General features: G+C 44.8%; 1 protein-coding gene across 1 annotated transcript; it reads left to right on the top strand.

The window, feature by feature from the left end:
* Nucleotides 1-1,219: 1,219 nt before the first annotated feature.
* On the top strand, nucleotides 1,220-7,161 carry LOC140406288 (uncharacterized; the record flags this gene model as incomplete). Its single annotated transcript, XM_072494401.1, has 2 exons — nucleotides 1,220-1,877; nucleotides 4,664-7,161. A coding segment is annotated over exon 2 (2,450 nt), but the record flags the coding sequence as incomplete, so codon positions are not given.
* Nucleotides 7,162-16,381: the final 9,220 nt, after the last annotated feature.

Genomic DNA, 16,381 nt, shown 5'->3' with positions numbered 1-16,381 from the left:
CCAGGGACCACTGTATCTCATGATATTCTACCCAGGGACACTGTATATAATGATACACTACCCAGGGACCACTGTAAATAATGATATTCTACCCAGGGAACACTGTAAATAATGATATTCTAACCAGGGAACACTCTGAATAATGATATTCTACCCAGGGAACACTGTAAATAATGATATTCTAACCAGGGACCACTGAAAATAATGATATACTATCCAGGGACCACTAGAAATAATGTTATTCTACCCAAGGACCACTGCAAATAATGATATCCTATCCAGAGACCACTGCAAATAATGATATACTGCCCAGGGACCACTGCAAATAATGATATTCTAACCAGGGACCACTGTAAATAATGATATTCTACTCAGGGAACACTGTAAATATTGATATTCTAATCAGGGAACACTGAAAATAATGATATTCCACCCAGGGAACACTGTAAATAATGATATTCTACACAGGTAACACTGTAAATAATGATATTCTAACCAGGGAACACTGAAAATAATGATATTCTACCCAGGGAACACTGAAAATAATGATATTCTACCCAGGGAACACTGTAAATAATGATATTCTAACCAGGGAACACTGAAAATAATGATATTCTAACCAGGGACCACTGTAAATAATGATATTCTACGCAGGGAACACTGTAAATATTGATATTCTAACCAGGGAACACTGAAAATAATGATATTCTACCCAGGGAACACTGTAAATAATGATATTCTACCCAGGGAACACTGTAAATAATGATATTCTAACCAGGGACCACTGTAAATAATGATATTCTACCCAGGGAACACTGTAAATAATGATATTCTAACCAGGGACAACTGTAAGTAATGACAGACTGCCCAGAGACTACTGTAAATAATTATATTCTGCACAGAGACCACTGTAAATAATGATATACAACCCAGGGAACACTGTAAATAATGATATTCTACTCAGGGACCACTGTATATAATGATATTCTACACAGGGATCACTGTACATAATGATATACGACCCAGGGACCACTGTATATAATGATATTCTACCCAGGGACCACTGTATATAATGATACTCTACCCAGGGACCACTGTATATAATGATATTCTACCCAGGGACCACTGTATCTAATGATATTCTAACCAGGTAACACTGTAAATAATGATATTCTACCCAGGGGACACTGTAAATAATGATATTCTAACAAGGTGACGAATGTGATATAAAATAGTTACTTTAGAGATACTAGTTAATGTAATGTAGAAATAAGCCACTTTGATTCTTTTAGTTAGGGACAAAGGAATTTGGGACCGCATGGAAAAAGCAGGAAGAGGTGTGTCTATGAGAGTGAGACTGCATTGATAAGGGCCAGAGAAAGGGATTGGAAGTGAGCCAATCAGAATGGACTAAACAGGTCAGGAGGGACCTAGGCTGACCTATGTCCGTCGAGTATGTGAAACTTGATACCATTTGAACTGATTTTGCAGAGATTCCTTTGTCTGTTAGTTCAGTCGTTTTCTGGAGTGTAAGAGGCAGGACGTCCTGTTACATTCTGTAAGATGATAAAGCTTGCAAGCTAAATAAATAACTTCTGTTTACGTGCGAATCCGTCTCAACTTTTATTGAGGCCAGACTGACAGAGAAAGAAAATAGGAGATCAACATTTGGTGCCGAAAACCGGGATTTCTCAGGGCGATCCTGTTCCAACTGCGAAATCAGAATTAGACTGATTATGAACAGGAGGACGGGGAACAAAGGGCCCTCAATGTAGAAATGGAAAACGACCAGCATTGATTGTTCCCCCTCTTCTCATCGTCTGATTAGTCTGGTCACTCGCGGTTGGCACAGAAAGACCGCCTCGACGAAATCACAGGTCAGTCTGGGGATAAGCACTTTAATTGTGAGTTAATTCGGCTGGGGAAGGCTATATTGTTGATGTAACATTTAAGATAAATGGTTCAACTTTAATTGTGAGTTAATTCGGCTGGGGAAGGCTATATTGTTGATGTAACATTTAAGATAAATGGTTCAACTTTAATTGTGAGTTAATTCGGCTGGGGAAGGCTATATTGTTGATGTAACATTTAAGATAAATGGTTCAACTTTAATTGTGAGTTAATTCGGCTGGGGAAGGCTATATTGTTGATGTAACATTTAAGATAAATGGTTCAACTTTAATTGAGAGTTAATTTGGCTGGGTTATGTTATGAGGGGTAGATGTAACATTTGAAATTGAAACAAATGGTTCACCTCTATATGTCTGTGTGTTAAAAATATAGTTGATTAAGTTAAAGAATTTTCCTTGGATTGTAGTGGCGAAAAAACGCAGTTCCAAGGACTAGTTGAGATTATGGGAAATTCCTTGGATAGCACAAATGATCCAGGCACGCCACTGCAAATATTATGTGATAAGTATCCGGACAAAGCTAAAGACTTTAGAAAATTGTCAGCACAGTTAAGAACTAAAATGGGAGATGAATGGCCACTAGGGGGAACCAAAGACCTAGAAATGGTTAAGAAAATCCAGGGACTGATATGGAAAAAAAATCAAAGTATGAAAACTAAAGAATTAATTGGATTATGGAGGCAATATTGTCAAGAGGAAAAAGATAAGATTATGTTGTCCAGCTGGCAGGATAATGCACTTAAAATGGGGATTTCAATTAGTGAACAGGGTAACCTAAAAACATTACAAATCTTGAAAAAGGAATGTGCATTTAAAAAAAGAGCAAATAGAGACAAGAAGGACCCGGGTCACACAAGAGGTGAACTACGTAGTTCAATGGCTGGCCTTGAATTGTCGGAAGAAGAAAAATTCAATAAGTCGGAAAAGTCAGTAGAAATTCCGTCTGCACCCATAGTATGGTCTGCGCTCATTCCAGAACCACCAGAGTACAATAATATATACCCAGCCATTGCTCCCCAGATTTCAAATATGCCAGAAACTCAAGCCCTTTTGGGTGATAGTGTGGGTCCTGTTTTACCAACTTCACAACCGAAAGAGCAAAAGGAACTTTGTCCCACAAGCCCAGTTAGCTCTAGGACAAGATCTCGGACAGCAAGAGAGGGGCTTGAAGCTCACCAGAAACAATTAAGCATATCACCTCAGTCTCCCCAAACTAAGGAGAAATCACAAGAGTTGGGAACAAAGAAAGCTGAAACAACTTCGGTTGAAGAGAAAGAACTCCCCCTAGTGACAGGGAGAGACGTTGAAGTCTTGGAACAACCAGGGGAAATACCTAGAGTGCCCCCTGGTGACATTCGGAGACAGTTACCGATTAGGAAGATGAGAAACCCCGATCCAGGGACGGCGGCTGCAAACCCCACAATAGACGTTTACTTCCCATGGACACCCAGTGAGATGATGGCTATTATGACTACAATCCCAGATAGAAAAAATCTCCTGCTGCCTTTGTGGATTCATTGAGAACTACTATCTCAATTTATCAAGCTGATTCAAGGGACCTCTGGGCCCTAGTTCAGCAGATTTTAACCCCAGCAGAGTACCGCACTTGTCTTAACCACCTGAATTATGCTAGTCATGCCGCACTCCAGCAGGCCTATGCGTTAGACGACGATAGAAGGACACAGATCTTAAATGCATTGAATAGCACATTTCAAAGGCCCATAAATCTTTCTGTTATCTTAGACCTAAAACCTAAGAAGAATGAAGACCCAGAGGAATTTCTGGGGCGTTTTAATGAAATCTACCGGGGGCAGTCAGGCGATTTGCTGTATCAAAATGGTCAGAATTCCCCTCAATACTGTGCTATGTTAATGCATTGCCTACCACCTTCTGTGGTTACTGCTGTGAAATGTAATAACATGAATTGGACGGAGAACAACCCTTCCCAGATGGCAAGGGCAGTCAGATTTTACTGGAAGGAGGGTGTAGGCCCAGAAGGAGGCTCAGTTACAAAGGTTAAGACTGAGTATGTAATGAAAAAGGATGATCTGCGACCCCAACAAGGGGCAGAAATGGTAGTTTACCAGCAGGAGCCCCAATATAGTGACTTTGGGTGGGTGGATCAGCGAAGAGGGGGATACCAAACCCACCCAAAAGGACCCTCACCCCATTTTTATGGTCCACTGAATGAATCAACAGCTCTACAACCGCAGCCCCCTCTGAGGGGCCATTGGTCTACTGGAAGACGAGGCCGGGGCAGATATAAAGGGAACAATGGATGTTTTAATTGCGGCCGTGCAGATCACTGGCAACAGGAATGCCCCTTTAAAAGACAGACAGTAGAAGGAGATTATCCGACCCAAAGGAGGGGGTACCCACAAAGGGGAGGACAGATGAGATACACTGACTTCTCCCAGGAAAACCCTTTCCCAACACAGGATTGACTAGCTAATTTAGCCATCAGGACTCTCCAATCCGACAGGGAACCTATTATCTCTCTGCAGATAGGAGATCAACATCACTCATTTGTCATCGACACAGGGGCAGCGATGTCTTCTGTGCAATCAACACTTAAATTACCAATATCCAACCACACACAGCAATTATCAGGGTTCCAAGGACAGGTGTGTGAGTATCCTATTTCTGAACCTGTGACAGTCACTTACGAGAATACGTCTGCAGAACATCAGTTTGTAGTGACTACTGGATTGGACTGTAACTTGTTGGCCCGAGATTTACTGTGTATCTTCCAGCTACAGCTAGAATGCGGAGATGAGGGGGTAACGGTTACATCATGGAGGATGAGACAACAGTGCTATATTTCTATCACCCCCCAGTGGTGGACGTTAGACATTGAACAGTCACTGCATCACGTTACCCTGGCCTATGACAGAACTGGACGAAACAGGGAGTTGGAGGACAAATACCGGCCATTACTTGAGACCGAATGGCCAGTCAAGGTTACAGCCACAGTCACGGGAAAAGAAGGTACAGCCGATTTTGTTACAATATCACCACATTTATGGCCACAGTCAGCTTCGGTAAGCCCTCACATTCCACGTCAGGTCTATGACCCGTACCATGCCAGGGATATGGGACGAATGGTCAGGAGGGCAGTGGATCATTCAGATCCAACAGACTACGCACTTCAAGCCATGCCAGACGGCACTACCATAAAATATTTTGAGGTCCCTGAAACGATTAACACTCGACTGCAGCATCACAGGGGACATGATGTGTTGGAATATGTCAATCCACAGGTCTGGGCGGAATACCCATCACAAGTGGGAAAGACAAATGTTACACCTATCAAGGTAATGATTAAGGATCATGCAAAGCTACCTTCCATTCGGCAATACCCCCTCAAATCTCAAGCTGCTCCATCAATAGATAAATTAATTCAAGAACTATTGAAACAGGGTATTTTGGTCCCTTGCCAATCAGAATGTAACACCCCCATACTTGCTGTGCCTAAACCAGCCAAACCAGACCAGTACCGATTAGTACAGGATTTACGTTCAATCAATGCCATCGCACAGCCGTTACATGCTCTCGTCCCTAACCCTGCCCACATACTGGCTCAAATTCCAGCACAAGCCCGGGTCTTCGCCGTAATTGACCTTCAGCACGCCTTCTTTGCCCTCCCACTTGCGACTGAAAGTCAATATTTGTTTGCCTTCACTTACAATGGGCAGCAGTATACCTGGACCCGACTGCCACAGGGGTTTGTCAATTCCCCTACACTCTTCTCCAGATGTTTGCAGACCCAACTGCAGGCCTTGACATTGGAGCATGGTTCCACTCTAGTGCAGTATGTAGATGACATATTGGTGGCAAGTCCTGACGAGCCCAGTAACAGGGATGATGTGATCCAATTACTGAACCACCTATCCTCGTTGGGTTATGTTGTTTCACAAGCAAAGGTCTTGGTGGCTCAGAGAAAAGTTAAGTTCTTAGGAGTTTTACTTACAGCCACAGAAAGAAGTCTCGACCCCAGTAGGATTGAACCAATATGCCAATTCCCTGCCCCTACAATAGCCAAAGAGGTTCGTCATTGGCTGGGTATGGTGAATTATTGTCGGCAGTGGATACCAAACATCGCTGTCTATACAAAGCTGCTGACACCTTATACGAGTGAAGAGGGAAACTTTACTCTCACCACCGAGGCAGTCGAGGCCTTCCGTTGCCTGAAGCAGGCCTTGCTACAAGCACCGGCCCTCGGTAGGCCCCTATACGACCGACCATTCCAGATATACTGTACCGTTCTGGAAGGATGTTCAACAGCGGTACTCACTCAGAAACATGGGGACAAGCACCGGCCCGTAGCATATTACTCTTCCAAACTCGACCCAGTGGCGTTGGGTCACCCTGTTTGCACCCAGATCCTGGCAGCGATATACAATAGTTTGCAAGCTGCTGCCAACATCACTCTACAACAGGATATTATGGTGTATAGCTCCCACTCGGTAATCGCACTATTGGGGCAACTGCAGACTCAGCATCTTACCGCAGCTCGTCAGAATAGGTATGAAATATACCTTTTGAACAATCCACGTCTGACATTTAAATATTGTACCACTATCAATCCAGCCTGTTTTCTTAGCGGTCCCCCGGTCCATGAGGATGCGCCTGGTCACGACTGTTTAGCCTTGATTCAGGAAACTACAACAATAAGGGACGATCTGAGTGATATTCCGTTAGAACAACCTGACATGATTATGTATGTTGATGGCAGTGCATTAGTAAGCCCCACTGGCCGGAGACTGTCCGGTTATGCAATCATAGATCAGGATGGTCTGATTTTAGAAGCAGCAGCTTTCCAGACCCCTTACTCAGCACAACAAGCTGAACTTTTTGCCCTCACCCGTGCATGTATACTTGGGGGAGATCGCCGGGTAAATATCTACACTGACTCCCGATATGCTTTCGGGGTAGTTCATGACTTCGGACAACTCTGGAAGAATAGGGGATTCCTTACCTCGGCTGGTACAGAAATATCCAACCGGGGTTTAGTTAATGACCTACTGCAGGCCCTCCTTCTGCCAGCGCAGATTTCCGTTATTAAATGCGCTGCCCACACGAATGGTACAACCCCAGTTGACGTTGGTAATGAACGAGCAGATCGTGCAGCGCGCACAGCCGCACAAATTCAGCAAGTGATGGTGCCTAAAATGTTAAGTCAGACTAAACGATCTACTATGAATGTGTCTGCTTCTGACAAGCCAATGCCAACCATCCAAGACGTCATAAGGTTACAGGAGGACGCTCCTGAGAGTGATAAACAAATGTGGAAACGGTTAGGTTGTACATATGATTCTGTTTCCTCTTTATGGACCACGCCTGCACATCAGACTTGTATGTCTGATGTACTGGCTTTATGGGTCATCGAATGTGTACACTTTGCAACTCATTGTGGGGCTCGGGGGACTAGTGATTTGTTGCTGGACACTTGGTGGCACCCTAAAATGCAGGGGTTGGCCCAAAGTATCAGTAATCGGTGTTTGATTTGTCAGCAATATAACACCGGAAAAGGTATCCCTTGTGGGAAGGGGCAAACCCCGTTGCCCAGTGGTCCCTTTGAGACGCTCCAAATGGATTACATTGAGTTGGAAAGGTGTCAATGTTATAAATATGTTTTGGTCATTGTGGATGTGTTCAGCAGATGGGTTGAGGCGTATCCGACTATCTATAGTAAAGCTGCTACTGTGGTTAAAGTCTTGATGAGGGAAATCATTCCCCGGTACGGTATACCAGCTCAGTTAAGTTCTGATAATGGGCCTCATTTTATTGGACAAATTAACAAGGAGTTTTGCTCCCAGTTGGGCATACGCCAGCAGTTACACTGTGCTTACAGACCGCAGGCAGCCGGGTTGGTTGAAAGACACAATCAGACCCTCAAAACTAAATTGGCTAAATTAAGAGCAGACACGGGACTGACATGGCTTAAGTTGCTCCCCGTTGCCCTCTTCCAGCTGCGGGTTACACCTGCGGGACCAGCCCGGCTCTCTCCCGCCGAGATTCTCTATGGCAGGCCTCTTAGAACTCCTTGGAGCCTGCAGGTTCCCAGACGGGTTCAGTTTCATCAGATGACTGAGGAAATGACCACCTATGTTCTGGCCCTTACGCAAGTGCTCAAGGAACTCCATGGCCAGGTCTGCGCGGCTCACCAGCCATTGCCCCCAGTACCGAGCTCACTTTCAGTCCAGCCCGGTAGTTATGTAATGGTCAAAAATTGGACTAGGAAGGGGTCGGAGCCGCGATGGGACGGGCCCTTCCAAGTTCTCCTTGCCACCCCCACAGCAGTTAAAGTGGAGGGGCGAAGTGCTTGGGTCCACCTACATCACTGTAAATTGAGCCCATCTCCACTACTGTAAAAGGTCGGATACTAACCTGCCTCCCTTCTCCAGTGCTATTTTACAGGTGTGGAGCATGATGGAGTGGCTACGCATCGTCTGTCTGATATTTGGCCTCACTTCGCTTGGCGTGTTATTGGCGATGGACATGGAAAAGGGGAATATTATGTATCTGTGTAGCCCCAACCAATCTACAAGGATACATCACCTATGCACAGGTGATGTTCTTCACTGCCCCCATATACGAGGACATGGTATCGACTCATGGAAGGTCATCAAAGTTAAGGAGAATGCGGGAGTCATGAAGCAGCTGCACCGGTCCCGGCGATGGGAAGGGAACATTATATGGACATTGCCTTGTTTTTGGAATACATGTAAATTTGATTTTGGATGTGTTAAAAGTGGTACAATAAAGGTAACATCAAGCTGTCAGAAGAGTGTAGGAAGAGACCATGAGAAAGAGAAAGGGACTAGAGAGAGGACGGGGCGTGTGAGAAGGGAAGTACAGCTAGAACGTAGGTTACCGGGAGATGCACTTAAGTTAATTAAAGGCCAAACTGAGGAAAACCCGGGTAGTATGAATCTCTTCTACCAGATTTACCACCGTCTGTATGGCCAGGGACGGGTTGTCTGCTACCCAAACCCCGCAGCGGTGTCTAGGTTATTTTCTGTTTCACCGCTTTGGGGCACTCCCCAAACGGTGGTTCATTGTCAGCGTTCCGAGCCATTGCCCGAGCAAGTCACTCTTCCTTACGATCCGGATTCAGCACCACCGGCTATTTGCCTTCCCCTCCCTCGGGATAATTCCCATTCACAGTACGATAGGCTGCGACGGTGGAGGGCGTACATACCTAGCCACTTCACTCCCAATAGGGATTCCCGGTCGTACGAGAATTGCTTCAGCAGTGAAGGATATGGCTGTTTGCTGGTAGAGGTGGACACAAATATAACATGTCTGTTTCCCACCTGTACGGACAGGAGGTGCCATATCACCCAGGCGTCTGGCCAATGCGTTTGTTATAGCACCACTTGCGTTCCATTGAACGCTGGCCTCCAGCTCCTTTGTGGCTGGGCGAATGTCTCTCATATCACTGTCGGGAATAGGGCTTTCCGCATTGCTGGGCGGCCCGAATGGGCATTTCAAAATTGGATAAACTGGGCTACTGGGAGGTCCTTACGCAACCGATATACTGATTGTGATGCTAGTCTCCACACGGAACAAGGATACTACTTTTTATTTAATGGTACGGCGACCAACGTTTTGTCACCCCCATTTCCACGCCGAAGGGCAGGGGACTGTGGTAGGTCTCTGCTGAATTTTGCGAGAACTGGAAAAAACCTCAGGTTCTTGCACCCAACCGGGGCCACTCAGCCGGGTGGGGCATTCTGAGCGTATTGACACTGGGAGGTGTGGGGGGTTCCTTGGCTGTTAGTGATCGGAATTATTTTATTTGCGGCCTTACCCTTTTGGGAAATGAAACCTTGGGAGCCCTCGGGGCAATAACTAAGGAGTTGTCTCAGCTACGGTTGTTTGCAATGCAGAACCGGTATGCTCTTGACTATCTTCTGGCCCGTGAGGGTGGGGTATGCGCCATAGTACAGGGCAAGTGTATTATGGGTGTTCAAGACTTGACCGCTAACATCACTAAATTTATGGATCGCATACGGGATCACTTGGACGGGATGCAGGATCCTGGCTCTTGGGGTAACTGGGGATTTGGAGGATGGAAGGACTGGTTGATAAATATGGCCATGTATCTAGTGGTAGCTATCGGCTGCATCTTTGTGGGCCTGGCCATCCTTAAATGTGTGATGGGTAGAATGCTGGGTGCACTGGATCAGATCACCGCCCCAATCACCGAGAAAAAAATTTAACTGTTAAAATCCATGAGGGTGAAGCAGATGAAGGGGGGCTAAGACAGGAATTGGAAATGCAGCGACGAATCTTTTTAGATGAGGAACCGTAGCTATAGATTGGATAGTTCGGTTATCATGGAATGATAAAAGGAGGGAATGACGAATGTGATATAAAATAGTTACTTTAGAGTTACTAGTTAATGTAATGTAGAAATAAGCCACTTTGATTTTTGCAGTTAGGGACAAAGGAATTTTAGACCGCATGGAAAAAGCAGGAAGAGGTGTGTCTATGAGGGTGATGCTTCATTGATAGGGGCCAGAGAAAGGGATTGGAAGTGAGCCAATCAGAATAGATCGAACAGGTCAGGAGGGACCTAGGCTGACCTATGTCCGTCGAGTATGTGAAACTTGATACCATTTGAACTGATTTTGCAGAGATCCCTTTGTCTGGTAGTTCAGTCGTTTTCTGGAGTGTAAGAGGCAGGACGTCCTGTTACATTCTGTAAGATGATTAAGCTTGCAAGCTAAATAAATAACTTCTGTTTACGTGCGAATCCGTCTCAACTTTTATTGAGGCCAGACTGACAGAGAAAGAAATTTGGAGATCAACAAGATTAGCAGATCAATCAATCCAACTCGACCTACCTTTCCCCAGAGACATGCATTTGATTGCTGACGTTTCTTGCATTGGAATATGAAAGCCACTGTTATATCTGCCTCCACCAATCACACAGGCAGTGCAGACCAGATAATTGAACTGTATCCCAAGTCATTGAAATAATTGTTGGAAACATGGAACTTAAAAATCTTATCTCGCAGATATCTTCATCTGCGAGTGCTGTGGCAACTGGAACTGATCGCAAATGCCAACATAGGGAGATTACACGGCCACTCACTCCTGCCCCAACACTCAGTTTGATCACAGCTGAGCTTCTGTCTCAATGCCATTTCCTGCCTGTTCCTCAGATACATTCATTCCCTCGAATTTCGCTGTCAATATGAAAAATGGAGGCAGACACCCACAGGCAAAATTTCAAACCCATTTGGGCATTAGACGGTGTGCTCAAATCTGCAGCTACACAGATCTGGAAGGTGGGACAGATCATAGGGTCATAGAAGTTTACAGCATAGAAATAGGCCCTTCGGCCTAACCTGTCCATGCCGCCCGGTTTTCACTACACAAAGCCTGTCCAATTACCCACATTTGGTCTTATTCCCCTATACCCATCTTCTCCACATAAAAATCTAAATACTTTTTAACAGGCAGAATTGTAGACGGCTGTACTACTGCCAATGTTTCAAACACTCACATATCTCAGTGCGAAAAAAATGTTCACCTGGACCCTTTTGTATTTCTTCCCTCTCACCTTAAACCTTTGCCCTCTAGCTTTGGATTCCATTACCTTTGGGAACATCTACAATATCTATGCCCCCCATTATTTTATAGTCGCCGTCATGATCACTCCGAGCCTCCAAGACAAATGTTCGAGCCTATCGAGCCTCTCCTTCCAAACCATCAATTCGGTAGGAACCTAGCAAATCTTTTCTGCCCTCATTCGAGGTTAATAACATCCTTTCTATATTAGGGTGACCAGCACTGTACACAGCATTCCAAGTGTGTCCTTCCCAATGTCTTCTTCAAGTTCAGCAAGATCTCCAAACTCCTATATTTAATTATCTGACCATGTATCTGTATAATAGTAATAATGGCGACAGACACAGTAATTGCGGAACAAAGAGCCGCTTCTGTGTTGTGAATTTCCAATTATTCATCGTGTTTGCAGAGGTTAAAAAAAACAACAAAGTCGCAGAATGTGTCTGACTGGGAAAAATATAGAAGAATATCTTGATCAGGAGACTCACAGCTAATCAAATCTTCACCCGATACTAATAGAAACAAAACAGAAACAGAATAAAGGAGAGTGGTAAAGAGAGAAAGGGGCAGAGAGCGTTTAATGGTGGAGTACATTGCACACCACTCCCTTCTACCTTACTGCAGCAAGCACATTGTTTCTATCTTCCAGGATTCATGCTCTTAGAAATAACTTAGATTCAGTTTCCTCTGAAGTAGAAATTACATGATTCATTCCACCATTAGTACGACAAACAGAGACAGCACAATGGCCCACTGGTTAGCACTGCTGCCTCACGACGCCGAGTTCCCAAGTTCGATCTCGGCTCTGGGTCACTGTCAACAAAGAACAAAGGACAAAGAAATGCACAGGAACAGGCCCTTCGGCCCTCCAAGCCCGTGTCGACCATGCTGCCTGACTAAACTACAATCTTCTACACTTCCTGGGTCCGTATCCTTCTATTCCCATCCTCTTCATGTAATTGTCAAGATGCCCCTCAAATGTGACTATCGTCCCTGCTTCCACCACCTCATCCGGTAGCGAGTTGCAGGCACCCACTACCCTGTGTGTAATAAAACTTGCCTCGTTCATCTACTCAAAAACCTTGCCCTTCTGTCCGTGTGGAGTTTGCACATTGGTCCCGTATTTGCGTTGGTTTTTCCCCCACTACCAAAGATGTGCAGGATAGGTGGATTGGCCACACGATGTTGCCCCTTATTTGAAAAAAATGAATTGAGTACTCGATATTTATTTTTAAAGAATACAGAACAGTTCATCCCAGGCCCCGGAAATTCAAAGCATCAATGCATTAAAACAATCACTTTTACTGGATGTGAAAGTAGCTGGTCAGGACAGAATTTATTGTCCATTCCCAGTTGCCCTTCAGACGGTGGTGGTGAGCTGCTTTCTTGAAACGAAGCAGTCCGTGAAGCTTGGGTACAGCAAACGTGCTTTTATGGAGGAAACGAAATGATTTTTCCCCCGTTACCGCGAAGGAACGTTGATATGGATCCAAGTGGGAGTGGTGAGTGATTTTGATGGGAAATTCCAGTTGGTGATTTTCCCAAGTAGGGGCTTGTCTAGTTCTTCAAAATGATAGTGGTCGTAGGTATGTAAGCTGCTGTCTAAGGGACAATTGCCTGAGGAACATTGTTGAGTTATTGCGGTGAATTTTGGGATGTCTGTTGGAGCGATTGAATGCCTGTGGCAGGAGGAGTAATCAAGCGCAATGCTTGGTCCTGGATGCTTTCGAACTCCCTGAGCGTTCTTGGAGATCTGGGGAACAGCGTTTCACTTGGACAAAAAATGGATTGATCAATTTGCCTGCGTAACCAATCTTGTTCTGAAATTTCACAAAATGTATAATAGATGATTGTTAATGCTCTTTTCCACAATTTACGTTGTGAGTAATTGACAATGTGTGATAGGTCAGTTATTGTACAGAGCTGGAATCGAACTTGGGTTTCCGCAGTGTGAGATCAGAAAATAAAGACGTGGCAGAAGCATCTTTTTCAAACAGGTTAATGTTACCTCGAAACAAAATACACCAACTTCCAATTACAAATGTGCTGCTGCTTTTATTTATGCAACACACATGTTTTGGAAATATTAAAAACGCCAAGCAGCGCCCATGGTGAGACAGGTCCGTACTTACAATTAAGTTGATGCTGTGAAGTAACCAGTGAGCTAAAGCTGAAATTGGCTTAAAGCACGGACACATTGTAGAAAAGGATTACCGTCATCCTACTCGCCGTGGTGGGTCACATTCGGGGAAAACTCCAGGTGTTGATGCACATCACCTCACAGCCAGACGTGACCAAAAACATAAAAGTGCGTGAAGTACCGAAGGAGGACATTCATTCTGTTTAACATCAGCGGCTCTTTAGATTAGCAGATCATTCAACCCCACTCGACCGAGCTTTTCCCACAGGCATGTATTTGATTGCTGTCGTTTCTCGCAATGAAATTTGAAAGCCACTGTTGTATCTGCCTCCGCCAATCTCACAGGCAGTGCAGACCAGATAATTGAACTGTATCCCAGGACATTGAAATAATTGTTGGAAACATGTAACTTAACAATCTAATCTCGCAGATATCATCATCTACGAGTGCTCTGGGAACTGCAACTGATAGCACATGACAACATCGGGAGACCACGCGGCATATCACTCCTGCCCAACATTCAGTTTGATCACAGCTGAGCTTTTGCCTCAATGTAATTTGCTGCCTGTTCCTCAGATACTTTCATTCCCTCGAAGTTCACTGTCGCTAAGAAAAATCGAGGCAGAAACACACAGCAAAACGATTTGGACATATAGATGGAGTACTCCAATCTGCAGCGACACAGATCTGGAAGGTGGGACAGGTGATAGAGTCATCGAAGTTCACCGCATGGAAATAGGTGCGTCGGCCTAACTTGCCCATGCCTCCCAGTTTTTACTACACAAAGCCTGCCCGATTGCACACATTTGGTCATATTCCTCGATACCCATCTTCTCCACAGAAATATCTAAATACTTTTACAAAGGCAGAATTGTAGACGACTGTACTACTGCCAATATTTCAAATACTCACCACCCTCAGTGCGAACAAATTGTTCACCTGGACCCTTTTGTATCTCTCCCCTCTCACCTTAAAACTTTGCCCTCTAGTTTTGGATTCCATTACCTTTGGGAACATCTACAATATCTATACCCCGCATCATTTTATAGTCGCCGTCATGATCACTCCGAGCCTCCAAGAAAAATGTTCGAGCCTATCGAGCCTCTCCTTATAACTCAAACCATCAAGTACGGTAGCAACCTAGCAAATCTTTTCTGCCCTCATTCTAGGTTAATAATATCCTTTCTATATTAGGGTGACTAGAACTGTACACAGTATTCCATGTTTGTCCTTCCCAAAGTCTTGTTCAAGTTCAGCAAGATCTCCCAACTCCTGTATTCAATTATCTGACTATGCATCTGTATAATAATGGGCACATACACAGCAATTGTGGAACAAGGAGTCTCCTTCTATGTTGCGAATTTCCAATTATTCATCATGTTTGCAATGGTACCAAAAAGCAACAAAGTCGCAGAATGTGTCTGACGGGAAAAATGAAGAAGAATATCTTGATCAAGAGACTCACAGCTCATCAAATCTTCACCCGATTCTAATAGAAACAAAACAGAAACAGAATAAAGGAGAGTGGTAAAGAGAGAAAGGGGGAGAGAGCGTTTAATGCTGGAGTACATTGCACACCACTCCCTTCCACCTTACTGCAGCAAGCACAATGTTTCTATCTTCCAGCATTCATGCTTGAGAAATAGCTTAGATCCAGTTTCCTCTGAAGTAGAAGTTACATGATTCATTCCACCGTTAGAACGACAAACAGAGAGAGCACAATGGCCCAGTGGTTAGCACTGCTGCCTCACGACGCCGAGTTCTCAAGTTCGACCTCGGCTCTGGGTCACTGTCAACAAAGAACAAAGAACAAAGAAATGTACAGCACAGGAACAGGCCCTTCCGCCCTCCAAGCCCGTGCCGACCATGCTGCCCGACTAAACTACAATCTTCTACGCGTCCTGGGTCAGTATCCCTCTATTCCCATCCTATTCCTACATTTGTCAAGATGCCCCTTGAATGTCCCTATCGTCCCTGCTTCCACCACCTCCTCCGGTAGCGAGTTCCAGGCACCCACTACACTCTGTGTAAAAAAACTTGCCTCGTTCATCTACTCTAAACCTTGCCCTTCTGTCCGTGTGGAGTTTGCACATTGGCCCCGTGTTTGCGTTGGTTTCGCCCCCACAAGCAAAGATGTACATGGTAGGGAATTGGCCACACGAAATTGCCTCTGCTTTCAAAAAAATAAATTGAGTACTCTATATTTATTTTTAAAGAATGCAGAACAGTTCATCCCAGGCCCCAGAAATTCAAAGCATCAATGCATTAAAAAGATCACTTTTACTGGATGTGAAAGTTGCTGGTTGGGACAGAATTTATTGCCCATTCCCAGTTGCCCTTCAGAAGGTGGTGGTGAGCTGCGCTCTTGGAACGTTGCAGTCCGTGAGGTTTGTGTACACCCACCGTGCTTTTGTGGGGAAAGCTAAATGATTTTTCCCCCGTTACCGCGAAGGAACCTTTATATGGGTCCAAGTGGGAGTGGTGAGTGATTTTGAGGGGAAATTCCAGTTGGTGATTTTTCCAAGTAAGGGCTTGTCCAGTTCTTCAAAATGATAGTGGTCGTAGGTATGGAAGGTGCTGTCTAAGGGACAATTGCCTGAGGAAATTTGTTGCGTTATTGCGGTGCATTTTGGAATGGCTGTTGGAGGGATTGAATGCCTGTGGCAGGAGGAGCAATCAAGTGCATTGCTTGGTCCTGGATGCTTTCGAACTCCCTGAGCGTTCTTGGAGATCTGGAGAACAGCGT

The sequence above is a fragment of the Scyliorhinus torazame genome, unplaced genomic scaffold, assembly GCF_047496885.1.
Source record: "Scyliorhinus torazame isolate Kashiwa2021f unplaced genomic scaffold, sScyTor2.1 scaffold_432, whole genome shotgun sequence".
Lineage (NCBI taxonomy): Eukaryota > Metazoa > Chordata > Chondrichthyes > Carcharhiniformes > Scyliorhinidae > Scyliorhinus > Scyliorhinus torazame.
This window is presented reverse-complemented; position numbering and strand designations above follow the sequence as displayed.